This window comes from Equus przewalskii, chromosome 2 (assembly GCF_037783145.1).
Source record: "Equus przewalskii isolate Varuska chromosome 2, EquPr2, whole genome shotgun sequence".
NCBI classification, from domain to species: Eukaryota; Metazoa; Chordata; class Mammalia; order Perissodactyla; family Equidae; genus Equus; species Equus przewalskii.
This window is the reverse complement of record NC_091832.1, coordinates 56,845,218-56,871,760: the sequence shown is the minus strand read 5'-3', so window position 1 is coordinate 56,871,760 and position 26,543 is coordinate 56,845,218. Positions and strand designations below refer to the sequence as shown.

The 26,543-nt window shown below is 48.4% G+C and overlaps 1 protein-coding gene across 2 annotated transcripts in view; it reads left to right on the top strand.

Moving 5' to 3' along the window:
- Positions 1 to 26,543, top strand: part of SCARA5 (scavenger receptor class A member 5) — a 114,989-nt gene that overhangs the window by 47,156 nt on the left and 41,290 nt on the right. For both annotated transcript variants that reach the window (XM_008519290.2, XM_070607365.1), the window contains exon 4: positions 21,914 to 22,588. In XM_008519290.2, coding sequence (XP_008517512.2) covers positions 21,914 to 22,588 — 675 coding nt within the window. The remainder of the gene's footprint in view (positions 1 to 21,913; positions 22,589 to 26,543) is intronic.

Sequence of the window (26,543 nt, the reverse complement as noted above, 5' to 3'; positions counted from 1 at the left end):
AACAAAGTTTATTGCACTCACAGGTCCTAGAGACAGGAGGCACGGCATACCACGCAGGGCTGCATGGGGAGGCACCAGGTGGCCGGGAGGCAGAAGACAGGGGTGAGGGGAGCACTTAGGCCATGGTCTTTATTAGGGTTTCTGCGAGAAAGGTAAGGCAGGGCAGGATAAACAGTTTAGGTTTAGGATTGGCTAGTTTGAATCATTTTGTTGGGTTTGGGGCTGTAGGTGGTCTTGAATTGCCTGGTGTTTGGCCCTGGGGTGATTAGGACAGAGGAAAATTGCCTCCCGCGGTGCACAGGCCAGATGGAAGAGGTGAGGCTCTGGACTGGGTTCATTTGCATGTCAAAGACATGCTCGGGGCTGCGCCCTTTGGGATCCCCAAGAATTGGGAAGCCCAGGAAGGGGCAATCTCTCTCCAGCCAGGAAGGTTTTTTTAAGATGCCAAAACAGCAGAATATAGGAAATTAAAATTATATGCAACACACCCCCACCCATGGGAAAGAGGAAGGACCTGGCTTCCTTGGTCCCCAGCTCCTGTATACCAGTACAGCCCTCTGGGTGGCCTGAGGCAGCGGGTGGGGGGGTGGTGTTCACATTGCAGATCAGGTTCCATCCTCTGCCTTACCCTGTGACCAAGGGCAGGTCAGCAGCTGCACCAGGAGGACAGGCCCCCACACTGGTGGTCTGATCTCCAGCTCTCAGCCCCAGCATTGCCACTGGCTGTATTACCTTGGGCAGGAGGCCTTGCCCCTGGGAGCCTCAGGGACCTGATCATTTGACATATCAATGGTCACTAGTCATTGGCTGCCTAGAAAACCCATTTCTACTTTGGGGCTCTTTAGAGGTTATATCTGGGACTCCAGGTTGGCAATTTTGGGACTCAACTTTCGAAGTCCCATCAGCTCTGAAAAATTCTAGGTCCTAGAAAGGAACCATGGCACCTGCTCCCTGGCGTTCCCTTTTGCATCCACGTAGCGCATCTTTCATCTTGCTCTCGTATTAAGACTGGCGGTCTCTATCTGACTCCCCACTATACTGTGACCTCCGCGAGGGCAGGGGCCATATCTGAACACCTGTGTATCATCCACATTAGCCTAGATTTTGGAATTACACGGACCTGGGATCCAATCTCATTCTGCTCCATTTTACTCTGCGACTTTGGGCAAATTACTTAACCTCTTTGAGGTGCAGTTTGCTTATCTGTAAAGTGGGGGTCTTAATGCCATCCCCTGAGTAATGTAGTGCCCCTTGAATGAGACAATGTACTTAAGCACCCACCATTCCTCTTGGGACGGAGTCCCATACATGGTAATATCACAGTAGTTCCTGGTGTGGGCTACATAATAAGATGCTTAGTCCACACTAACCTATTTTTTTCTCAGAGCTAGTGCTCAAATAGGCATTTTATGCAGCTCTCAATGGGCTTAGCTGAATGAGTGCATGGATGGTATCTGTTAATATACATTCAAGGGTAAAAATCAGCCTTGGGGTTCCTGGGCATTGCTGAGGATGGACAAGGTTAGTATTGCCTTGAGACCCAGGCAAATGGAGTGGAGCCCCTGCCCTGTCCCCATACTTTAGAGGTCCCCACTCAGTCCCTCATCTGGTCACATCCCATCCCACAAGGTGAGGAGTCCTAAGGACTGACAGAACAAGCCCTCTGGAGCCCATGACCCCCTCCTTCTGGGCCGTGCTCCAGCCCTGGCCCTGGAATTTCCTGCCCTGAAGGAAATTTTCATGCCCAGTTTTCCTCCAGAGCCTTTAGATCGTCCAACTGAGGGCAAATCTCACTGCTGGCTGGAGGGTGGCAAAGTGGGAGCTGTCTGCAGGTGCAGGGCCCCCACCGAGGAATGGGAGGATGGAACTTGGATGTTCAGGCTGGGGTGTCCCCAAGCATCCCCAGCTGGGATGTCAAGGCCCACTGTGGTACAGGACCACCCAGGGGCAAAGTGGGGCCGAGGCTCCCCTCACAAGGCAGGGGCCTGGACCAGGCTCTGGGTAGGCGTACGTGTTTCTGGCACCTCCGAGGTCTGGCTCTTGTCAAAGCCCAGACTTGGGTGATTTAATGGCAAGGAATGTGTTGGTGTCACTGCCTCAGACCCAGGGGCTGGGCTCCAGTTGGCAGTGCCGATGTGCTAAGCCCTTGCCCTCCTTGGTGGATCTGGACCTCCCCTTGCTGCGAGGACTCAGCTCAGAGGCAGCCAGCGGGTGGCGTTGCTGTCAGCTCAGGTCTCACTGTGAGGAACGATGGTTTGCTGAGCATGTTTACTGGGCCTTCCCCAGCGTCTGCTTGGGAACCCTGTTGGTGGCCCCAGACCTGCCCAGGACCAGCCTGCTCCTTCATGAGTGGCAGCCCCATCGGCCCAGCCAAGTCACTCCAGCGACAGTTCTTTCTGCAGTAGCACTTCCTTCGGTGTCTGGGGCAGAGGCTCCTCTCGTGTGCCACCCCACTGCAGCCCCCAGCTCCTCTTCAGGAGCCACACCCATTTCTACCACCCCATCCTTGCCCAGGCTGCCTGTAGGGGAGGATGCAGAGCTGAAACACTGGCAGGCAGAGCGTTTTCCCACCTAGTTCCCATCCCTGTGAGCATAACAGTTTCCGCAGAGAAAAGCTCTTCCATGGGATATGATCAAGGTCGAAGGAGGTCAGCTGGGGGCGAGTTGTGTGTTATTGCCAGCCTGCACTCTTCTTGCCTCCCTCGCACTCTGAGTTATCATGAGGCACACAAGGCCCGATTCCCGAGCAGCCCAAGGCCCCCACCTTCCCACATGGCAGCTGCCATCCTCACCACCGGTGCCCCCATGACATCACAGTAGTACTATATTCCACACCCATTATTTCACTTGATCCTCACACACGCTGTGTGAGGTAGATGCCATTATCCCCATCTGTAGGTGAGAAGATCGAGGCCCAGTGAGATTGACAGTTCTCACGGGTGAATGGGTGTTCATTATCTTCAAAGGGCACTGGAGGCTAGGGTCTGAGCTGGGCTCAACCCCCAGTTTCCTAGTCAAGAGCTCCTCCTGTGACCCCCACTGCCCAACATGGTCTCCACTTGGCCCCCACCGAAGAATGCAGAGCAGCTTGAAACCAGAGCTCTGAGCCAGGCAGGAACGGCTCTGCTCACGTGTGATCGGAACGGGCCTTGGGGCAAGAAGGAGATAGGGAAACTGAGGCACCTGGTCATGAGGGACAAAGAGGGTGATTTTCCACAAAGAAGGCTCGTTCCAAGGCAATTCTCTGTTCCAGCCGTCTGTGTGGGCTCCCCAGGCTGGCTGTGTGGGTTTTTATGATATCTGCTTTTATAGGACAGGCTACACAAAAAGATCTCCAAAAAGGGCTGTAAGACCACTTTGCAAATTATGAAGAAAAACACATGAACTCTCATGGATGGATTTTTAAATTTCCTTGATAAAACTGGAGGTTATGGAGAAGTTCCCATTCCTCTCTGTAGCCCATTGCTTTCCATTTAACTAGGCGTTTGAGGCTGGAATGATTTTTTTCCCTCTCAGTCTTGGAAAGTGTCCCACAGCTGGAGCCGCCTGCTCTCAGCTGTTTGTTTTTCTTCCTTGGAGAGGGACTTGGGAACGTACCCACCAAACCCCAGAGGAATGGGCAGTTTGAAGAGCTCTCAAGTCCCCTGCACACAAACCCCAAACACGTGGGCCCCGGCTGCATTCTTCCTCCCTGTGGGCCGGGAGGCTGGCTGTCAGTCCTGACCTCCACAAAGAGCAGGCCAGCCCCAGGCCCCTCCACCTCTGCATTTGATGGGAGAGAAGACCAGGGAAGGGAAAGAAGATTCTAGCCCCTGGGCCCCAGGCCAGGTCCTGAAACTTCAGTTGTGAAAGCTGAGCTGGGGCTGCGTCAAGTGGTTCCCAGTCGGCCCATTTGTCATCTGGCCTTGGGTGGGACAGGCAGAGCCTGAGTAATGGCCTGCCTGGAGACTTGCTTGGACCCAGCCAGGCTCTCCCGTGAGTCCCACCCTCACCCTGGGGGCCAGTCCCCAGACCCAGCTCCAGGCTTGGTCCATCTCCCTGACCCCACCCCACCCCAGCTCCTCTCTTTACTTCCCCTTTAAAATTTTTTTTTATTGTGGTGAAATAGACATAACATATAACTCACCATCTTAACCATTTTTAAGTGTACGGTTCAGTGGCATTAAGCACATTCACAATGCTGTGCAACCATCACTGCCATCCATCTCTGGAACTTTTTCATCTTCCCAAACTGAAATTCTGTCCCCACTGAACACTAACTCCCCATTTCCCTCAACCCCAGCCCCTGGGAACTTCCATCTGCTTTTAATTTCTCTGAATTTGACGACTCTAGGTACCTCATGTAAGTGGAAGCATACAGTATTTGTCCTTGTGTGATGGGCTTATTTCATTAACATTATTAATGTCCTGTAGGCTCATCTGTGTTCTAGCATGCGACAGGCTTCCTACCTTTTCAGGGCTGATTAATAGTCTTTTATCTGGGTCTACCACGTGAGTATCCATTCATCCATCAACAGATACTTGGGTTGTTTCCACCTTCTGGCTGTTGTGAACGATGCTCTATGGACATAGGTAAACAAGTATCTATTTGAGTCCCTACTTTCAGCTCTTTCGGGTATATACCCAGAAGTGGAATTTCTTGCCCTTTGGATTTTTAAGCCAGCTTGCCCTTGAAAGTCCAACAGGACAATCTGACCACCTGGGACCTCTGTTTGCTGGGAGATGGAGAAGAGGTTTAAGTAGAAAAGACAAGAAAAGCAAAAGCTAAGGGGATAATAAACGTTAATCATCCTACAGCTCTCAGCATGACGATGTCACTAAAACAGAAACGAGGCAGGGTTGTCACTATAAATGCAGATTCCCAGGGCCCACCTCATCCCTGAGTCAGAATCTCCAGGCTATGATCTCAGAGTTTCTTGGGTGCATCTGATTTACAGCAAGTTTTAGAACAAGTGCCTGAAAATTGGACATTCCACTCACTGGACGAAAGGTGGCAAAAGGGACCTCACTAGATTCTCTCTGGTCCTGTGTACACTTGGGGGTGTTGCTAAGGACCAGTCCACCACACCCAGTCTCCTGGGTGTCAGATCCTCGGGTATAGCTGCGTTAGCCTTGCCTGGCTGAGTTGTCTGTTACGGTCTGTATCAGCTTTCCAGAGCTGCCATGACAAGACACCACAGGCTGGGTGCTTAAGCAACAGAAATTTGTTTTCTTACATTCTGGAGACTAGAAGTCCAAGATTAAGGTGCTGGCAGTGTTGGCTTCTTCTGAGATGTCTCTTTTTGGCGTGCAGATGGCCTCCCTCTCGCTACATCTTGATGAGGTCGCCTCTCTGCACGCATGTGCCTACCGTCTTCCTCTCCTTGTAAGGACGTCAGTCATATTGGATCAGGACCCACCCTAATGGCCTCCCTTTAACTTAATCACCTCTTTAAGGACCCTATCTTCAAATACGTTAACTTCTAAGGTACTGGGGGTTGGGACTTCAACAAAGGAATTTGAGGGGGTCACAGTTTAGCCCATAACACAATCCTCTCCTCTTTCATTCAACAGATGATCACTTAAAATTCTTTATATTGCTCAAACGTGACAATACCCTCAGGAAATAGAATAAAAATTGCTCATAATTCCACTGCTCTAGAAAGTCAATTATTTTCAATAATCCCAGTTTTCTTTTCATCCTTATATTTGTGTGCGTGTTTGTTTAATATTACAGCATATGCATCTCCCACTATGTTACACGAAAGGTCTCACAGCTGTCATTTGTAGGGCTTCATCAGAGTCCATATAGTTGATGTACTGTCATTTAATTATTCTTGAATTGTTCATTCACGATTTCTCCAGTTTTTCGCTTCTACAAATACGAGGGCAATGAGTTTCTTTGTGCTATAGCATTTCCCTTGTTTTGGATTATTTCCTCAGGGTAAATTCCCAGGAGTGAGGGTTTTGAACAAAGCATGTGAGTATTTTTATGGCTGTTGATGCATTTTGCCAAATTGCTTTCCAAAACTATTTCACTCTGTCATCAGCAACGTATAAACACACCACTTCGTACCATGGTCTTGCCAGCTTGATGCAGCGCCACCCCATTGTTTTCAGAGAAATTTCATTTTGTTCTATTTTGCATTTCTTTGATAACTAATGATCTCATGACGTTTTTCATCCATTTGATTATTAATTTTATCAACTCTTAAGGGAACTGGTGCTTTAAGCCTTTTGCCTGTTACCTATGTGTGCCAAATCAGGTGTTTATTAAGCATCTGCTACATGCGCACTATGTGGGGTGCTGTGGGGCGACCAAGGAGTGTAAGGCACAGTTCTTATCTTCTAGAAGCCTGCAATCAACATTCATGTGTTATTTAGTCATTGCTGATTTCCTTGTACCCAATGCACTGCTTTGCACATTGTGTGTGCTCAATAAATTTGGTTGAATGTTGTTCCATCCCAGATCACATGTTTAATTTCTTTGCGGTTCTCAAAGCTCTGCATTCAATTCAAAGGAATGCAGAATCAGAATCCAGAACGAGCCTGAATCCCAGAGAGAGAGCCTCGACCTGAGAATTTACCATGGATGAGCATGAGTTCTTGCGTCACAGCACTGGGAGGATGAGCTTGACAGCAACATTTAAAGCCACATAGAGGGTTTGAGGGGAGCAGTATTGCCATCACAGTTATGTTAATAAATGTATAGTGTGTAGAATAAGGGAGGTGACAGTCCTGTTGGGCTCCATGCACATTAGACAACTCCATAACTCTTCAGTGTTTTTCTTTCTTTTTCTTTTCAATTTTTTATTTTGAAAACATTTGAAACCCACAGAGAAATTGGAAACATCATATGGCTCTTGATCCGTTTTGCCAAATTGGTTTCCAAAACTATTTGTTTTGTCTAATGAGCACCCATATACTGTTAATATCGGTCCGTCAATTGTTAACATTTGGTACATTCTCTCCCCCTACCCCCATTGTTACCACTATTTTTGTTGTTGTGGAACCATTTGAGAGTAAGTTGCAGACTTCACCCCTAAATACTTTAGTATGAATTTCCAAGAACAAGGAAATTCTCTTATATCACCACTTACGGTTATTAAATTCAGGAAATTTGTTGGTACAATATAATTATAAATACATAGTCCATAATTAACTTTCTTCAATTGCTCCATAATGTCCGTCGTAAGAATTTTTTTTACCCTGATCATGCATTTAGTTATCATATCTCTTCATGACATCAATATTTTTGAACACAGGTCAGTTGCTTGGTATAATGTCCCTCAATTTGATTTTGTTTGACTGTTTCCCTTGATTAGAAATAGGTTAAACATTCTTGGCAGAAATACTTCATAAATTCTGCCCAGTGCATCACATCAGGGGGTATGTTGTGTCATTTTGTTCTTTTATTGGTGATGTTAAATTTGGTCACTTGGGTAAGATCTCATCTATCGTAAAGTTTTCTTTTATTCTTTTTCTAATTAAGCGGTGATCTGTGGGAGACACTTTGATTCTGTACGGATGTACTGCTTCCCAACTGTCTTTCACTCATGATTTTAGCATCCATTGATAATTCTTGCTGAATCAGTTATTACAGAGTTGGTCATAAGAGGTTGGTTTTTTCTACCCCCCTCAGTGTTATTTTGCTCTCTGGGCAGTGCAGGTATAGATGGGTGCAGACAGTGGCGTGCCAAGTCGGCTCCAGTTATGTGCATCTTTTCTTCACTCCCTATTTGGTGATATCACATTGGTAGCTTGAAATCGGGAGTATTTATACCTCAGAAACTGGCAAGTGCTACAAAGTGGGACTTTTGTTTTTCCCCCGGAGAAGCAGTTGTTAAACATTTACCGCTGGATGAAGATAAGCTGAAGCACATTCACAGAAGAAGGATTTTGGTAGTGAAGGGATCCAAAACCTTGAGGAAAGGGGATGGCTTCATACATTTAAACGACTATGTTGTGGGGAATCCTCGTTATTTAGGAGGTGTCCGCTTTACACCCCGCCTTCCCTCCCACCTGCTGCTCCTGTCACAGATGAGTCCTCGAGGGAGTTGCAGGCCTGCACGCCTGCCCCCCCCATGCCTTCCTGTGGGGAGCTGCAGGGGGTGGCATGGAGTGCAGAGGCTGCAGGGCACCTTGAGAAGGTAAAGAGATGCTTCCTGCTCTGATCCTAGAGGACACAACGTGGTTGCAGAGAGATGCGACGTGCAGAGGACATAACATTCATGCCAAGTGGCTTTCATAGTCTTGGTGAAGTGGGTGCAGAGTTATTTCTAAGAATGACAGGGATAAAGCAGGCTTGGGCATTAAGGAGCATGAAGCAGGTTTTGAATAGCCGCTAAGGGGATTTTTTTCCCAGCCTGCTAACCCACTCAAGGAAGTTCAACCCCAGGTATATTCAAACAGCACGAGAATGGGCCAAGTCAGCGTAATTCTTCAGCAGTATAACGCGGTCCAAGAGGTAAAGCAAGGAGAAGAGGCACATGCGGCTGCCTAGGGTTTCTCATCGATGAGGACAGAAGTGGGCAAACTCCCCCAGAGGCCTGAGGCGTTTGAAAGCAGCTCTGAATCCAGGCAGAACAACAATTCAGGTATAGCCAGAGGAGAGCTAATGGAGGGGCTCAAGTTTCCAGGATCCGTCTGCTCGTTAAGACGGTGGGCAGGTCTCCTCATGGTGAGACAGCTGACAAGCTAAGTGGCTGTGGTTGAAAAGAGGGGAGTCAGTGTTCAGGATTTCTTTGGAAAGTACCAAGTGATTACCAGGTCCTCGGGAGAGCAGTACTGGGGGTGTACTTCACCGGGGGTGGTGAGGGTAAAGAGCTGTGTGTTGAGGTTGCCGGAAAGTCACAAACGTGAGAAAGATGAGCAGTGAAGGTGCTGAACACTCTAATTTAGAGTTGCAGGACTGAGTCTCAAGGCCCGGCTGTCAACAGCTAGTGGTGGAAAAACCATTTTTTCTCACTGCCCTCAGTTCTTCACCTGGTATAAATGGGGATTAAATGCTGGTCAAGAGAATAAAATTAGATAGTGTGCATACAGTGCTTTGCAAATATAAAGCTCTATATAACTGTTTGATGTTCCATTATGAAAATTAATGCCAACAAATCTGATAATCAATGAAAAAAGGAAGGCATCTAGAGAGCACACATAAATACCAATAGTTTGAATTGACTAGGGCTTTGCGATATATATGGGGTTTTCTTCCCACATATTTGATTCCCTCCAATGAGATAACATATGCATAAAACACATAACACAGTGCCTGACTGACAATAAGTGCTCAGTGTTTACTCTTTTCTTTTTTTTTGTAAATGAAGCTTAGCCCTGAGATAACTATTGCCAATCCTCCTCTTTTTGCTGAGGAAGACTGGCCCTGAGCTAACATCCATGCCCATCTTCCTCTACTTTATATGTGGGACGCCTACCACAGCATGGCTTGCCAAGTGGTGCCATATTCGCGCCAGGGATCTGAACCAGTGAACCCCGGGCCACCGATAAGTGGAACGTGTGACCTTAACCGCTGCGCCACCAGGCCAGCCCCTACTCTTTAGTCTTCACAACAACCCCGAGGTAGTTGTCAATCCTGTTTTTAGATGAGAAGGAAGAGACTCAGTAAGACAAATTCCCTTCTCCAAGAGCAGCAGGTTAAGTGGTAGTCAGGACCTGAACACAGGCCTGTGGACTCTAAGTTCTATATTCCTTCCTTTCTAATCTATGTCTAAGAACCCATCCAATTCTCTGAGTCTCGGAAATTGGAAAATCCACTTCCATTATATAGTCTTCTGCACTTCACACAACACTGTCAGTTTTTGAAAAATTGTAAAGATGAGACACACACAGTGTTTTTTTATTAAATATGTAAAAAGTTATCATGAAAATTTTTCCCTTTTGTAGAAAAGGCTCTGACCCCACATAATAACACATTGTGATTGATGACTGCCACTGGCACAATTTCACTGGACTCTTTTGCAATACTAAATATTTTTGCAGAACTAAAGATATCCAACCTAGTAATGCAAGATACTCTGGGGACCAATTAATACTTCAAAGTAACTCTTACTCTTACTGTAAATTATTATTATTATTTTTTGAGGAATACTATCCCTGAGCTGACATCCGTATCTGTCTTCCTCTATTTTATATGTGGGACACCTGCCACAGCATGGCTTGATAAGCAGTGTATAGGTCTGCACCCAGGATCCGAACCAGTGAACCCTGGTTCACCGGAGCAGAGCACACAAACTTAACCGTTGCACCACCGGGCTGGCCCAGTGTAAATGTTTTTAGTTGGAAAAGCTCTGCTCGTTTAGGTGGAAATGCTTTGGCATGATTGCCAACTATGATTCACATGGATGGATGGAGGGATGGATACATAACTGGTTTCCTGGGCAGCTGCGTGGTATACTAGAAAGAGATGTGAACTGGGCTTCAAGACATATGAGGACTAGCTCTGGTTCTGATACCAGCTATCTAGATGCCCTGGGACATTTCACATCACCTTTCCCAACCTTCATTTCCTTATCTGAAAATGAGAAGTAAGTGATTATTAAGGTCACTTTCAGCTCAAAACATCGATGATCTGTCTGTACCATTTTTGAAGAACAGTGATATGAAAGATTTGACACATGGGCTGCAAACTCATATTCTTAAAGTGGAAACTTGATAAGTGCCTAGATTCTTGGCAAGTCTGGCCCAGATTCCTTACATGCTTATTAGTGAGAATAATTTCCAACCTCCTTAAAATACTTTATGACGGGCTCAACAAGCAAAGAAAGATGGATTGAGAAAATTGGCCAACGGGGAGAGCTCCACCACTCCAACCCAAAGCAGTGTAGAAAGCCTAGAGGACCAATATTGAGCTGTTTGAAAACAACATTTATGGAACATATTGTCCAGAAAGATAGGAACAGAGAAGCATGCTCACTGCCCTCACTGATTTCAGATTACAGCCTCACATCACTGGCTGGGAAGCAGACTGGAGAGAGGGACCCACCCACAGTAGGCTCCTGCTGGAGCGAGAAGGAAGGACCGTGCACTAGGGTAGGGCAGATAGTGAGAGAGTCAGGTTTGAATCCGGATTTGCCATTCCCTAGTAGTGTTGCCTTGAGCAAGCTGTTCAATCTCTCTGAGCTTCATCTATAAAACTGGACACATGAACATGCTTTGTGTTCTGTTGTGAAATGCTCAGTCAGTTGTGGCCACAAGAGGAGGCAGAGGAGAGGCTCAGGAAAGCAAAGTTTGTTGTACTCACAGGTCCTAGAGACAGGAGGCACGGCACACCACGCAGGGCCACATGGGGAGGCACCAGGTGGCCGGGAGGCAGAAGACAGGGGTGAGGGGAGCTCTTAGGTCACAACCTTTATTGGAGTTTCTGTCAAGGTGAGGTAAACAACTTAGGACTGGCTAGTTTGAATAACTTTGGTGGACTTTAGGTGGGCCATAGAGGTGGTTTCTAGTTGCCTGATGCCTGGTCCTGGTATGATTAGGGCAGAGAAACACTGTCTCTGGGGGCCAGATAGCCAAGGTATGGCCTCAGATTGGATATCAAAGGTATGCTCCCGGCTGGGCCCTTTGCTGTCTCTAAGAATTGGCTAGCTCCAGGAGGACCAGTCTCTCCCCAGCCATAAAGGCTTCTTAAGACGTCAAAACATCATAATATACAGAAAATCATTAAACACACCTACACGCATACAACACAAAACACATCTCATCTGTAAAACGGGCATATGAACAATGATCTCAGAGGATCACATGAGATAAAATACATGACAACACCCAGCCCACTGTCTGATACTGAGCAGACACCCATTAATATTAGCTTTCTCTCTTCTTCTGTCCAGTTAAGTGAATGGACCATGGGATTAGTCATCCTATCTATACCTCTGTCTGCCTGTGTGACCTGGGGCAAGGTTCCTCTGTCCAAGATTCCATTTCCTTACCTGCAAAATAGGGAGGGGCATCCAGATGGTCACGAAGGTATCTTTCAGACGCAACGTTGCCACTTTCTTGTCTGGTTCCTGCTGAGAACTGCAGTGTATATTTGTGGGCTGGAAGCACAGGGACAAGAGGTCCCAGTGGGGGACGTGGAAAAGGTAGACTTGCAGGTTGGAACCATGATGCCAGATTGAGAAAGAGATTGTCCGTACCTTGTGAGCACAGACCCAAGCTCTGACACCGTAGCCTGCACTGGACCATCTCTTTAGAGCTCACATAATTAATCTGCCCAGTGTCCAACTATGGGCCCAGCCTTTGGTGAGGCACAAAAAGTGCCTGTTCTACCACATACATTTAATTTTCACATTGATGAAAAACCCGACATTTCCCCTCTCTGAGGACTGCTATAAAAATAAAACATCCGGGTGTATATCAGATATTCCATATATGTTAAAGTGCCCAGCAATCAGTAAGTGCTGAACAAATGAAAGTTTCCTCTCCTATTAATTATTCATAACCCAATTATTACATAAAGAGAGGCTATTTCTGCAATAAGATCCCAAGAGTGTGTTACCCACAAGCAGCAACAAGAAACTCTCGTTTCTTGTCTTAACGTTCACACACTTCTTAGTATTTTTAAAAATATGTAAGTGGTCAATTGCCTAGCTCAGTGATGAAATGAGATTCTAGAAAGAAGTTTCTGCTTTATGAGGAGTGGCCACCACATTTATGTAGAAGGGCCATGCATTAAGTGAAATCCGGCAAGTTAGGGTTTTTTTGTTTTCTTGTTTTTTGCTTTACTTTTCAAACAGAATGAAAACTGACGGAGATAAGATCAACTCTGGGCTCTAAACGAGCAGTATTCACAGCCCTCTTTCTTGATGTGCTGCGTCATTACAGATGGCGGGCTGTATTATATTGTATATCATTGGGGACTTGAGCTTATGACAAAGAAGGGTGCCTGGGACAGTCAGTGAGCGTGTGCCGTGGGGCAAGTCACTTTTCTCTAAGTGCAACTCTGCTTTCCATGTGCGGTTCAGAACAGGGTCTGAATTTGTCAGGAGAGGTTTTTCTTTCTTTATAACTATATTCAGTTAGTAAGTCTTTGAGGGCTACAATAAAGGACCAACAAGCCCCATTAAAGTAGAGCGAAAATTCCCCACCAGATTTTTGTTTCTAGACAGAGTTGTCAGATCCCAAGAGTGTGTTACCCACAAGCATCAAGGATTTGAAGAAACCCTTGGTCCTCGGAGCATGAAGCAGTCCGGCCCCAGGAGACTTGGACTGGCCACATTTCAGGCTCTTCTGAGTCTGTCAGGCTGCTGCCACCTAAGGATGTGACTGAGGCCTGGAAATCAGCACCCACCTTTGCTGTTCACCCCCACTTCTTCCCTGTTGATCTCTAGTAAAGGCCTTCACTAACCACTTGTTGTGGGTTAAATTGTATCCCCCTCAAAATTCCTATGCTGAAGTCCTGACCCCCAGGACCTCAGAATGTGACTGTACTTGGAGATAGGGCATTAAAGAGGTGATTACAGTTAAATGTGCTCAATAGGTTGGGCTCAATCCAGAATGACTGGTGTCCTTCTGAGAAAAGAGATTCGGACACAGACACACACAGAGGGAAGGCCATGGGAAGACACAGGACGACCACGGCCAACTACAAGCCTAGGAGAGAGGCCTCAGGATAAATCAAACCTGCCCACACCTTGATCTCAGACTTCCAGTCTCCAGAACTGTGAGGAAATAAATGTCTGTCGTTTAAGCGCCCAGCCTGTGGTATTCTGTTATAGCAGCCGGAGAAAACTCATACCCCACTTATTTATGTTTTAAAAAACATATCTAAAAAAATTAAAAAAACAAATAAAAAGACAACCAAAGACACAAGAAAAGGAAAAACAACAACAAAACATATGGGCGTGTAGAAGGTTTTCAGACCTGCCTCTCTCTGGTGACCTATGGAAGCTTGGTGGCCTGATTTCAGGCGCAGCCTAGAACCACCACCGGCAGTCACTGCATTTACACCTGATCACGGCCTCACACCGCTCTGTGTTCACCGTGCACATTTGTTTGTTTTCCCACCATGATGGGAAGCCAAGAGGAGAGGCTGGTGGAGACACTGCGGTTGGCCTCAGAACACTGGCTCCCGATCTTGGTTTTATCCCTTCTTGGCTATAAGACCTTCAAAACTTTACTGAATTTCTCTGAGCTTTAGCTTCGCCCTCTTTGAAACATGGGTAATAAAGCCTACTTCACAGGCCGTTTTGAGGATTAAGTGGTGTGAGATACGTGGAGCGTCTGAGATACCCATGTTTCAGGCAAAGTGCAGAAAGGAAGATGGGAAGAAAGCTGGCCTGTGCATGCTCAGGGAGGGAGGGATGCTTGTCTTAACCTGGATTCTTGTGGAAATCAGAGCCTGAGACACAGGCTTGGTAGTTAATTCTGAGAAGCAATCCCAGAAGCAGGCATGGGGGACTACGGAGATCGGAAAGGAGGGAAAGCAAATACAAGGATGTGTCCCTGAGTCGGTCCCCGCTGTGGCTACTGGGGCTCCGCCCTGCCAGGACCTTCTAAGGGGCTATGTAGTGAGCGCTGCAGAATTGTCTGTCTGTGGAGAGTATTTATCCATAGCTCCTTCCCACATAGGTCAGGTTTTCCCCAAGGATTAAGGCCATGCATGGATGAGGTCCAGGTGGTTCCCAAGATTCTGAGAAGTCAGAGAAGCCCTGGGGGCAGAAAGCAAGAGATGGGAGGGGCAGATGAAGTGAGGTGCTGCCAGTTTACTCCCCCTCCACCCCGCAAGTTGGTCATGTAGCCCTGGCTGGAGTGAAAGATGATCGGAGAAGGTGTGAGGCAGGGCCAAGGGCTGCCCTGCCCTCTCCGCTGGTCCAAGCTCCTCTGTTTCTAAGAGGTGTGGCACTTCTCTGCTTCATGACAATCTCCATTTTCAGTCCTTCACGTATTTGTCTGACAACTATCTGACAACCTACCAGGGTTCGAGGTTCTGTTTTAGTACTACGTTAGTCTACATAGCAAGTCCTAATTCTACTTGCAAATTCACAAAGAAATAGCCCCTTTCTATCAGATTTCTGTGCTCCATCGAAATGCTGGGTTTTCTCACATTGCTGGTAATGATTTCAGATACTCTAGCCTCCAAAATGGGAATCCTGGGGACAGGCTCCTCAATAGGAACCTTTTTATTTATAATTCATCCTGGATCCCATTTCATAGTAATCAACAGCGCATTATCAGAGACTCCGTCCGCTTGGACCACCAAAGGGAACACTTGTGCCAGGAGAGTAGAGTCTCCAGCCACACTTCTGGGAAAAGTAATAAACATATTGGTGGGGTTTTTCTTCCTTTGAGGTTATGCCAGGCCATCCTAATATGGATATCTGTGGCTGTCAGCAGGCCGCTGGTCAACATGTGCTCCGTGCATCTTCCAATGCACAGTTTGTGCTCATCAGTGTGCCAGGGACAGGGTCTGTTTGTGAAGGATGGGCATCTGGGTTGCAGCCAGCCCACTGTTCCAGTGGGCAGGCAGTCTTCACTTCTTGCCTGTTGTTGGATCCTGCCTCTAAGACCTAGAGTTAGCCACCTTTGCTTGCTCATTTAGAGAGCTATACCCATCTCTGAACTGGCAAAGGTCACCGCAGGTAGGCATTCAGGATACCAGACCTATGCAGGCAAAACCTGTGGCCCCAGGAGCCACTGGTTGCTAAGTCTCCAGACTAACAGGGCATCAAAAAGCATCGGCTACCCGTGCGAAGATGGAGGCTCTGTCCGGCTTCTTTCTGCAAGCAGCCAGCCTCCTGCTCTCTGAGCTGAAGCGGAAAGCTCTTGACTCCCTCCTGTGTCTGTGCCGGGGCGGGTGGGGCCACAGGCAAAGAAGTCAGTCTCTAGCCTGAAAATGTTTATTCTGGACTTCCTGCTGAGCTAGAAATGAGGGTGTGTGGTACTTATAAGCCAACCAACAAATCAATAAATAAGCAAGCTCACCAAAAACTTACCAATCTGCTGCCCTTCTCTTTGGGTCCTTATGAGTGCCCCCTAATCCTTCCCCCGCTCCATCTGCCGCATTTCCCCTGCCTCAGCCCTTCACTTACAAAACACAATTCAAAGATTAAAGTATTAGAAATTTCAAGTGGGTGACCGCAGAACACTAAGCCCCAAGTACCAGACCCTTCAGAGTACGGGGCCCTGTGTGTCTGCACTGGTCACACCATGAGGCTGGCCTTGGTTTTCCTCGACATCTTGGGGTCAGGGGAACCCTACGGAAAATGTGCATCCCTTTAAGAGCTAAAGATCTACTGATAACCTCTCTGTTACGTAATTTTGAATAAATATTATGCTCCGCTTTTAAATTAATTTCTATTAAAGTCACATGTATCCAAATCTCAGTAAATTCACCCCAGTTTTGCAGACCACCTGAAAGAAGGCCCCGCTCTCTTTTTCTTGGTGCTTATATCAAAGTGCTTGCGTCGCAGTTTCATTTCAGCCCATCCTTTCCCACGCTCTGCCCTTGATGTGATGTTCTATGAATTCCTTCCTTAAGCGTCACTGGCTTAAATAAGGACAAGGCAGTCCCGCCTCATGCGGCAGTGAGAGAAGCCTGGACTCAGAGCCAGGCAGGTCCACCTCCTCCTGGCAGGGTTGCCTTGAGCTAGTTACTTAGTCACTCTTTCATCTGTGAAATGGTGATACCAACTGCCCGCAGGCTGGGGAGGACCACATCAGAACCGTGTGCCTTTGGCCGTGTTCCAGCATCTACCTCCGAGTGGTCCTCCTCCGTCAGACTTCTCCGATGCCATTGCTTCGTGCCCTGCCAAGCCTCTAAAGAGTCCCCCGTGGTTCTGGGGCTGGTGCAGGGCCTCTGCTCAGGTGGGCTGCTGGTGTACTGCAGCAGTGGTCTCCTGGAAGGAAAGGGGGTGATGCCCCATGCTGTTTTGTGTAAGGGGGGAAAGTGGTGGGGCCAGCAGGGCCTTCGGAGACAAGCAGCCTGAGCTTGCTTTCACGCTCTGCCGCCTTCTTCATCTGAAAATGGGCATAATAATTCCTACTTCACAAAGTTATTAGGAAGAGTAAGACACTAGAACCTAGTTCGGCACTCACTCAGTGCTTCATAAATGTCATCCCTGCCCTGCTTCCCCATAGAGATTTTGGAGTTCAGCATGTGACTGACTACCCCAGCAGCAGGCGTAGAGGACAGAGACTGGATTAAGGGACAGATGACGCCAGTTCATCCTTATTTTATGCCTCTGGCAATCTCTTGACTTCTCTGAGCCTCTTTTTTCATCCTTAAATGACATTATGAATACTTGCCCTGCCTACCTCCCAAGGTTAGTTATGTTGAAAATTAAGTGAGGTAATGGCTGTGAAACTTTATACAAAGATACACAGTTATTAACACGAATGCCCAAGGTTTAGGTCGCTAAACCTCAAACAGAAGGCTTAGCCTTCTTCTTGCCCCCCCACACATAGACATTCTGCCTTGCTGGCTTTGTAGGGTGCCTGGTGTGTTTTGGGAAGACAGCCTCTCTGGTCAGCCTTATCTGGAGCACGTTGGGTTAACCAGGACATGATTATTGTTTCTGTGAACATAAAGGACAATTTTGGAACAGAGAGCTGACTCGGGGCCGGGGTGTGGGTGGGAAGGCAACACCCTATAAATGACAATGCTGCAGGAGATACAGTGTGCAAGCCACGCAGCACAGGGCGTGGCCCCAGGCAGACGTTCATAGTTTAGTCATTTGTTATAACAAGGTACACATTAACACATTAATTAGCATTCAGCGATTAATACTGAATCAGAATCTGAATTTGAACCTCTACACGATTTCTACCAAGTAGCCTGACTCCAGCCTGGGTTTAGGATGGGAAACTCACTACTTTCAAAGCTTTTTCCACATTTACATGTCCCTGTTAAAGTTTGTTCTGTGCCTTCCACCTATCCACTGTATCGCAAAGTGGTTAAGAGCTGGGAGCTCTGGAACCACACTGCCTGGGGCCCAAAGTCAGTTTCCTCCATCTCCTGGCGGTGAAATCTTGTGAGTTACTTAACCTCTGCATGCCTCAGTTTCCTCATTTGCAACATGAGGATAATAATACTTATCTCATAGGGCTGTTATGGGATTGAGTGTATTCCCAGGCAGAGCACTTAGAACAGTGCCTGGCACGTAGTAAGTACTCAGGAAATGCCAATTATCGTTCTTCTATGATTTATTTTCCCCTTTGTGAAAGTATAAAAGTTGAAGAATAATTAAAGCACATTAAAAGTAAATACACCAGGCAGAGAGATAAATGAACTGTTTGCATAAACATGAATTAAGAGAGACACACGCAAGGAAGAACTGCTCCCTGCTGAGGACAGGAAACATCTGGAAGGCATTAGTGGGGAAGAGCGTGGGGGGGGTGGTGGTGGTGTGAGCTGAGAACACATTGTGACTGTTAGAGGGAGATAATTCACTTCTGGGGTGGGTAAGTGATTCTGAAAAATGGGAGGCTGCTCTGGGCTTCCACAGTGGGGTGGGATGCCCAGAGAGTATTCACCCCTCCAAATAATTTCCCTTCTGATCAGCCTGGATACCCAGAATGTCTGCACCATGCCTTTCAGCTAATGCATTGCCTCGAAAAGGCCACTTCTAAAATGAGAATATACGAACCTAAAAATAACAAGGCACCATTTTATGTCTGTGAAATTAACAATATGAAAATTGTAACACTCTGTACACTGAGGTTTCACTGAAACTGGCACATTAAAAAAATCTATAATGTACACATAAATAGGTATAACGTTTTGGCTGGAATTTTTAAGAGTCATAAAAATGTCTATGACTTTTGATCTGCTAATCTAGCTTCTGGGAATTTATTGTTAGGAAAATTTTCAAAGAAGGAGAGAATTTTCTGCATTTATTTTCCATGATTGAAAAAAATAATCAACAGTAAGAGAAAGGGTGGATTACAACACATCCCTTTGATGGACTCTCAGGCAGTCATCAAAATTATAACTGGAAAAGACAGAGAGAAGGATGGGAAAATGTTTATGAAATAATCATATTAGGTAAAAAACAAAACCAGAAATCAAATTATAAAGATTGAGTATGCCTAGGGATAAAGCTAGAGAAAGAAAACCAGTGTGCTCTGTTGGAGCTTGTGGGATTGTGGAAGAACTTTCTTTTATCTGGATTTGTGTTTATATCGGTTGTGCAATGAGCAATAACAAAAGACCCAAACGAACTCTCCGGGAAGGGGCAGCTGACTGTCAGCGATCACCATGAGGCAGGTCAGTCCGGTCTCCAGGATGGAGAGAAGGGGCCCTAGAGCTGGTGGGTTCTGAGAGAAGGGGGCTGATGGGCAAGACCAGGGGCCTCTAAGGGCACAGGGCACCAGCTGGGCGTGGGGACCACCTGAAGAGAGAAGGAGGGAGCTGGAAGATGGCAGGAGAAAGGGGAATTGCCCACCTCACGGTGTTCCCTCTGGCAGGCTCGGGGGAAGGCAGTCTTACATCAGTCCTGTGACTTAAATCAAGTAGATTGCACCATTCCCCTTAGTCACTCAATCCCAATTTATAAACCCGAATTTACAAAACTCAGAGTGTTCCTTCTACTGAGCTGTGGTGTCTCTTTGAACCCCAGGGCCATCGTGAGCAGAGACTGACAGTAGGATATCGGCTTCCTGTTTTCCAACCACCCCATCTCTAGTACTAGCCAACCAATCTGGGTCAAATGTTGGACAAACACACTGATTTAAAACCAAATCCTGGCCTCTGATGGCTTCTTAAGCAGACAGTTCCTGCGGTTACTTGGGTGGTGAGTGGGTCATGGATTCATTTCCCCAGAACCTTTACTTGTATTGACAACTCTTCAGCTGACCTTCCAGAGTAGTGGCGCAGTGGAGTGAGCCATTGGACCAGGAACTGGGAAGCATCCCATTAGGCAGATCATTTACACTCTCCTGGCCTCAGTCTCTTCACCTGAAATTGGGAAAAATTTTCACCAAAGACTTCATAGACCCAAATCCAATGGTGAAAGTCTGAAAAGCACAGATAAAGCTAAACAGGGCCCAGTTTGCACCACATTAGTAGAAGTCTCATGCCCAGAATGAAGGAGCTGATCCTTCCAACATACTTTGCCCAGTCTGTCCATACCTTGGAAAACCACATTTAGGTCAAGCACGAGGCTTTAAAGGGATGTTGACACACTGGAGTATGTGCAGAAGAGGCCAGCTGGGATGGATGGAGGCTGAGAGCCTAGTCATGAGAGAACAGATGAAGGAACTGCAGACTTTAAACTGGAAACGTTATCACATAGCAAGGATGTGACAACTGTCTTTGAAATTCTGAAGAGCTGTCTTGTTGAAAAATAGCTGACTAGCTCTGCATGACCCCGGAGGGCAGGATCAGTGGACAGAAACCACAGGGAGGCAAATCTCAAGTCTGCAGAGAACGCAGAGCACTAACCGAAGGTGGAGAGGTGGGTATTGGCAGAGGCTGGGTGACCACTGAGCAGGGTGATTTTCCTGGAGGTTGAAGTGCTGGGTGAGGGAGAAGTTGAGGGGGGCTCTAAGGCCCCATCTAGCCCGATGAGCCTCTGAATCTAATCTGAGATGACTTACCTCCTCCAGAGTGGCCGCCATAAATGCCGTGTACTTCCAGAAGCATCACTGAAGGGCCACAGCAGCTGGTCTTCACAGCTGTGAGGCCCAAGCACCCTCACAGCCTCTCTTCTCTCTTCCAAACTTGAGGCTCTAGAGGAGAGCTATCCTATCTGAATTTTCTCATTGTTTGAACAAGCTGTGCACCAAACTCTCTGGCTCTCTCCATCCTAAGATTTCCAAGGCAGAATTCCCTCCGTGCCTCATCTGCCCCCACCTCTTCCTTTGGCCCACTCCCACGGCTGGTTTCCATTTCGCTAGTGTGCAGAGCAGAGGGGGAGACAGCTGTGGACAGTTCTCAGCAAACTGACCACAAGCATCCGTCGTCATCCCGGCACCAGAGTTTGTAGTGCACCTGAGTCAGTGCAGTCCACAAGCTTCCAGGAGATGCTGGCTGCTGGATTACAATTATTACGACGCACATCGCTCCCCTTAGTAATGTGAAATAGCTGCTTGTAACCAAGAAAAGAAAACCTCTCCAAGAGGAAATGGTGGGAAGTCACTGGGATGGGTTGTTTGCCCGAGGAGGGAAATAGGGAATGGAGAAGGATGGTTGGAGGCAGCAGGAAAGGGAGGGTATGGATATAAAACACCTGCACCCGCCCAGAGGGGCCCTTGGCACAGCGGCAGGTGAGCAGGAGGGAATGAGACGCTGAACTCAGGAGGCCTGGAAACAAACAGTGTTGCCTCCAGCCTGGCTGAGTCTGCTGCCAGCATGCTTCCTCCAGGCAGCCCTGGAGCCGACTGTGGGGAGGCACCAGCTTCTGGAACAAGCCAGCCGTCTGGGATGCACGCCTGGCTCCCCTGCTTACTTGCTGTGCTCCCTTGGGCAACTTTTCACAGCACTAACCCCAAAAGGGGATCACAGCAGTATCTGCCTCCAAAAGTCCAGAGGATCACAACACACAATATCGTAGGGCCAGCCCCGTGAAACTGCTGGTATCCCACCATTTTCAACATCCCCAAATGACAGTTTCACATGAATTGACCTCATTCATACATAATGGTTAGACAGTACAGTGGTTCCCAAATTAGTCTGCACCTTAGAATTCTCTCTTGCTCTTTTAAAAATGGCAAAGCCCAGGTCACAGCCAGACCAATTCAGTCACAATTTCTGCAGGTTAGACGCCTCGCCAGGTGATTCTAATGGGCAGACAGTTCGAGGACCACTGGGTTAGCACAGTGCTTGGGATCCATGAAGGCACTCAACCACAGCCACCTCTGCTTTCCCTTCATCTCTAGTTTATTGAGCACCTGCTGCGTGCCGGGCTCTGGCCGGGCGTGCCTCTTGGGACCCGGGACCTCCTGAGCGGCGCTCATCTCTCCCCCTCCTCCTCCGCAGTGTCCAGGCCCCGGAGCTCCCCGGACGACCTGAAGGCGCTGACTCGGAACGTGAACCGACTGAACGAGAGCTTCCGGGACTTGCAGCTGCGGCTGCCGCAGGCTCCGCTGCAGGCGGACCTGACGGAGCAGGTGTGGAAGGTGCAGGACGCGCTGCAGAACCAGTCGGACTCGCTGCTGGCGCTGGCGGGCGCGGTGCAGCGGCTGGAGGGCGCGCTGTGGGGCCTGCAGGCGCAGGCGGCGCAGACCGAGCAGGCGGTGGCCCAGCTGCGCGACAGCACGGGCCAGCAGAGCGACGCGGCGCAGCTAGAGCTCTACCAGCTGCAGGTGGAGAGCAACCGCAGCCAGCTGCTGCTGCGGCGCCACGCCGGCCTGCTCGACGGGCTGGCCCGCAGGGTGGGCGTCCTGGGCGAGGAGCTGGCGGACGTGGGCGGCGCGCTGCGCGGCCTCAACCACAGCCTGTCCTACGACGTGGCCCTCCAAGGCACGCGGCTGCGGGACCTGCAGGTGCTGGTGAGCAACGCCAGCGAGGACACGCGCCGCATGCGGCTGGTGCACATGGGCATGGAGCTGCAGCTTAAGCAGGAGCTGGCCGTGCTCAACACCGTCACCGAGGACCTGCGCCTCAAGGACTGGGAGCATTCCATCGCGCTGAGGAACATCTCCCTGGCCAAAGGTACCCACCTGGCCCACCCATGCCCGCAGTGCCTGCCTGGGGCCTCCTGCTCAGGGCTTCTTCCTGCACACCCCTGCCCAAGGGCGCAGGCGTCCCCCCACCTCCCCCAGTCCTCATGCCATTGGGAGCCCTAGAAGACTCTAGAATTTTCTGCCCAAGTGATCTGTGCCTATTTCCAGGCCTGCACCTGTCTTTCCCCTGGGTGGACCTCCCACTGCTGCCCCGCTCCCCCAGAGAGCATACTCAGTGTCCACACACCTAGGTATCAGAATGGCCAAGAGTGGACAGTGGGGGACTACTTAGTCAGAGCTTGGATGTGCCAGCTGGAGCCTCCAAGAGTCTGGGGCTGGAGGGAAAGCAGGGGGTCAGGCTGCAGGCTCAGGGAGGGAACAGGGAGGGTTCCTCTGGCGTCAGGGGGTTCCAGTGTTAGAGCTACAAGGAGCTGGCGGACTCTGGATGTGAACCTTGTCTTCCAGGCTGTTAGGAAGCTACATTCATCAGTGTAGAAGAGCATGTTTTACTTATCAATTTGTTAGTTTCATTGATAAACATAGAGGCAAAGATGTGCGGGCCTCCATTTGTACTCTTGCTCTGGGCCCACAGACATTGGCACCTTTAGAGCCAACTTCTCTTGCTTCCACCCCTGACCAGCTAGTCCCTACCCTCCTCTCTCCCATTCCTTCCTGCTGCTGTCTGCCCTGCACGTCATGGTCAGAGGCTCCTTTCATGAAACGTACTTTTCCTGCATCACCCCCTCTGCTCAGAACTCACTGTGGCTCTCCAAGTTCTGCTGGATTCATTAAGGAGTCCTTAGCCTGACAGTAGACAATCATAGCACCATTTTGAACATCAACCATGTCAGGTATCAGGCCAAGTGTATCTCATACGATGTCTTTTAAAAACAAAAATGAGTGTACTGAGATTCAGGGAGCTGCTCACGGTCGCAGATGAGGAGGTGATGGAGCCAGGATCCGGACCCGGGCTTTTCTGATTCCAGAGCTGGTGTGCTTTCCATCACATACCTGGCCCCAGCCTACCTTTCCTGCCTTCTCCTCCAACTGTTCCCCATACCAAGGGTTGCAAACAGAACTGTCTGCAGGGGCCAGTTGAGCAATGTCAATGAGTAAAGTGGCCTCAGTGTCAGGGGAGTTGTAGGGGTTATGGCAAGTCCAGGTCATTTTGGCCAGGCTGGAATGTAGACCTGGCATTGAGAGTGTCTTCCCATTTTTCAGGAGAAACTAGAAACATGGAATCTTCTAGAAATTTTTTATTTCTTAACTCTGTGCGCCAAATACAACACATTTGTGGCCATCTATGGTCCATAGATGGCCAGGTGCAAACTGCCGTTGGTGTAGCATCCAGTCCAGTGGGACAGTCTTGTCACTGTCCAGTGGCACAGCTTGCCTTCCCACTGCCATAGCTTTACTCCGGCTCTCCCTCCTACTCCAATGCCTCCTTCCTCCTCTTCCTCCTCATCATCTAAATCCCACTGATCCTTCAGATCTCACTCAAACCCCCTTCCTCCAAGAACGCTCCTGGCCTCTCTGGCCCACCACAGTCTCCCTGCCTGAGCTTCTGCATGTGTCAGGGTGGAAAGGCGTCATGATGGGGCCTCCATTTGCCTAGAACTTTCCAATTCACAGAGTGCTTTTGTGTATACTGTTCTGTTTTCAAGTGGGTTCCCAGGACCGGCGGTGAGGGTGGTGGAAGGCAGGTTTTATTATTGAGGACGGGGTGGGATTGCTGCAGAAAAACAACAGAACTCCAGGGGGAAATACTTGACTCACTCAGGTCCACACAGTGGGTAATGCTCCAACCAGGACTTCCTGTTGTCCACAGCTTTAGGAAGGTACAATTCACATGCCCCAAGATTCACCCATTCAGTGACCAGAGTAGGACTTCTCACCCAGCACCCAGTGCTCATCCTACCACACCACAGCCTGCCCTCCTCTGTTCGTCCCCAGCGCCTAACAGTGCAAGTGTGTAACGGACGCAATGATGTTTGTGGAACGACTGTTAGATCTTGAACCTGGGCAATCAGAGGATTAGTTTTCTTGTCCTGGGTCAAGACGGGTTTGGGTTTCACTTTGGGTTTGGGAAACTTTGGGTTTCACATCTCAGAAATCAAAGGAGGACAGGAGGCAGAATTTCTTCTTCCAAATCCACGCCCTGGGATCTTGGTTCTTCCTATGTTCTCTTTTCCTTGCCCCCCTGCCCATGGCCGTCTGTTCAGGTACTTGCTAATAATAGCAGCTACAGTGAATTATGACCTACTATGAGCCAGACATTTCGTCGACATTAATTCTCTAAACATTAAAGACAACTAATCCTCACAACCTGCAAAAAGGTGGTATTGTCCCCATTTTATAGATGAGGAACTTGAATAACTTTCCCACAGTTTCTTACACAATTGGCAAGTAGCACAGCCAAGGTCTCACAGTGGGTCTTTCTGGCTCAGAAACCGTGTTCCTGTCGCTGACCCTCCTACTTTCCAGGGTGGAGAGATACCAGCTGTGAGCAGTGAAGAGAGAAGAGAGCATGTCCCTTGGATTCCGTTTCTGTATTTGGGGGATGGTCCTTCCCAGGTGCTCCCCGCTTCCTTCTTCTTCCAGTCAACAGATGTCACCATGCTTCCTGCATCCTCCTGGGCCTCACTGACCGTTTCACATCCTGGTGCTTTGATTTCCAAGTCCACTCTCCTTGGCTCCAGCTGAACCTGCTCTGGATCATTCATATGCCAGCGGTCTTCCAGTGGAATCCTCCAAGTAGTCTTCCATTGGTTCTTAAACTAACTTTCACACTCAATTCCCTTGAACTGAAGGTTTCATCGCAGTCCCGCCCAGGCCTGCCTCCCCGTCTGCAAGCTTTGCATTCTTGATGGGCTGCTGGCTCTTCAGAGGTGACTACCACTCGGCCCTTCTGGCTCCCAGGATTACCACTGCATCTGGTATCTCCCTTTCCCAGCCCCCTCTCTCCTGGTTGCCAGGGACCCGGTTGGTGTGACTCGAGAGAATTCTGTTTGGTATATCTGAATGTAATTACCATTCAATTTTAGTGAGACCAAACTCTACCCTGGCTTTTGGATAAGGGGTGGTTTACCAGATAAGCTTCCATGCATTTCTCAGCTGCCCTCTGGAGTGGCCTTTCTGCCCCAGTTTTGTCCATTCGTCTCTCAGTCTTTAAACCACACACACACACACCGTGACACACACACTCTTTGCCCTTTCCTGGCTCGGAATCCACAAATACTCAGCTGTGTGTATTTTTCCCATATGAGCTTATTTATGTTATTCTTGAGCTTGACCCCAAATGGTTTTCATTCTCTCGTTTTGTTATTACAGTTTTCTACAAATTTTGTCTCCAGTTTGTCTTTGTGTACATTCGCAGGGTGCTTTCTGTTTTCTCCTTTGGATTTTCAGCATTAATCAGCTCTGTTGAAATCTCTCTGGGGCTTTGTAAGAAGCAAAGAACTTAGATGATCAGAGAGAGGAGGCATGCCAGGAGGGGAGAAGTAACCAGAGAGGGGAGGACTCTAGGAGGGGGAAGGTGAGAGCAAAGGCCTGAAGGTGGACTCCAGCCATATTCAGATGGCTCTGTTTGCTAGATGGATGTTTTATAGACTCTCAGAACGTTCAAGTGATAATAGGTCTGTGAAATCATCTAGTCCACTCCTCTTGGTTTGCAGTTGAGGACCTGAGGCTCAGAGAGGGGAAATGACTTGCCCCAGTCAAAGATCAAGCCAGTGGCCCGGCTGGGACTAGTTTGCCAAGCAAATTTATCTATGGGCTGATTTCCTGAGGAAAAAATCACCATCTAGTAGAATAGAGAGTCCAGTTCAACAAATGTTTGCAAAGGAATGGTAGAATAGCGTGGGCCCTGGGTTCCAGCTCAAACATTGGGACCATGGTCTCTAGAGAATAGGGGTTTGTCGCAGGTGCTGAGCATCTCTGTAAAC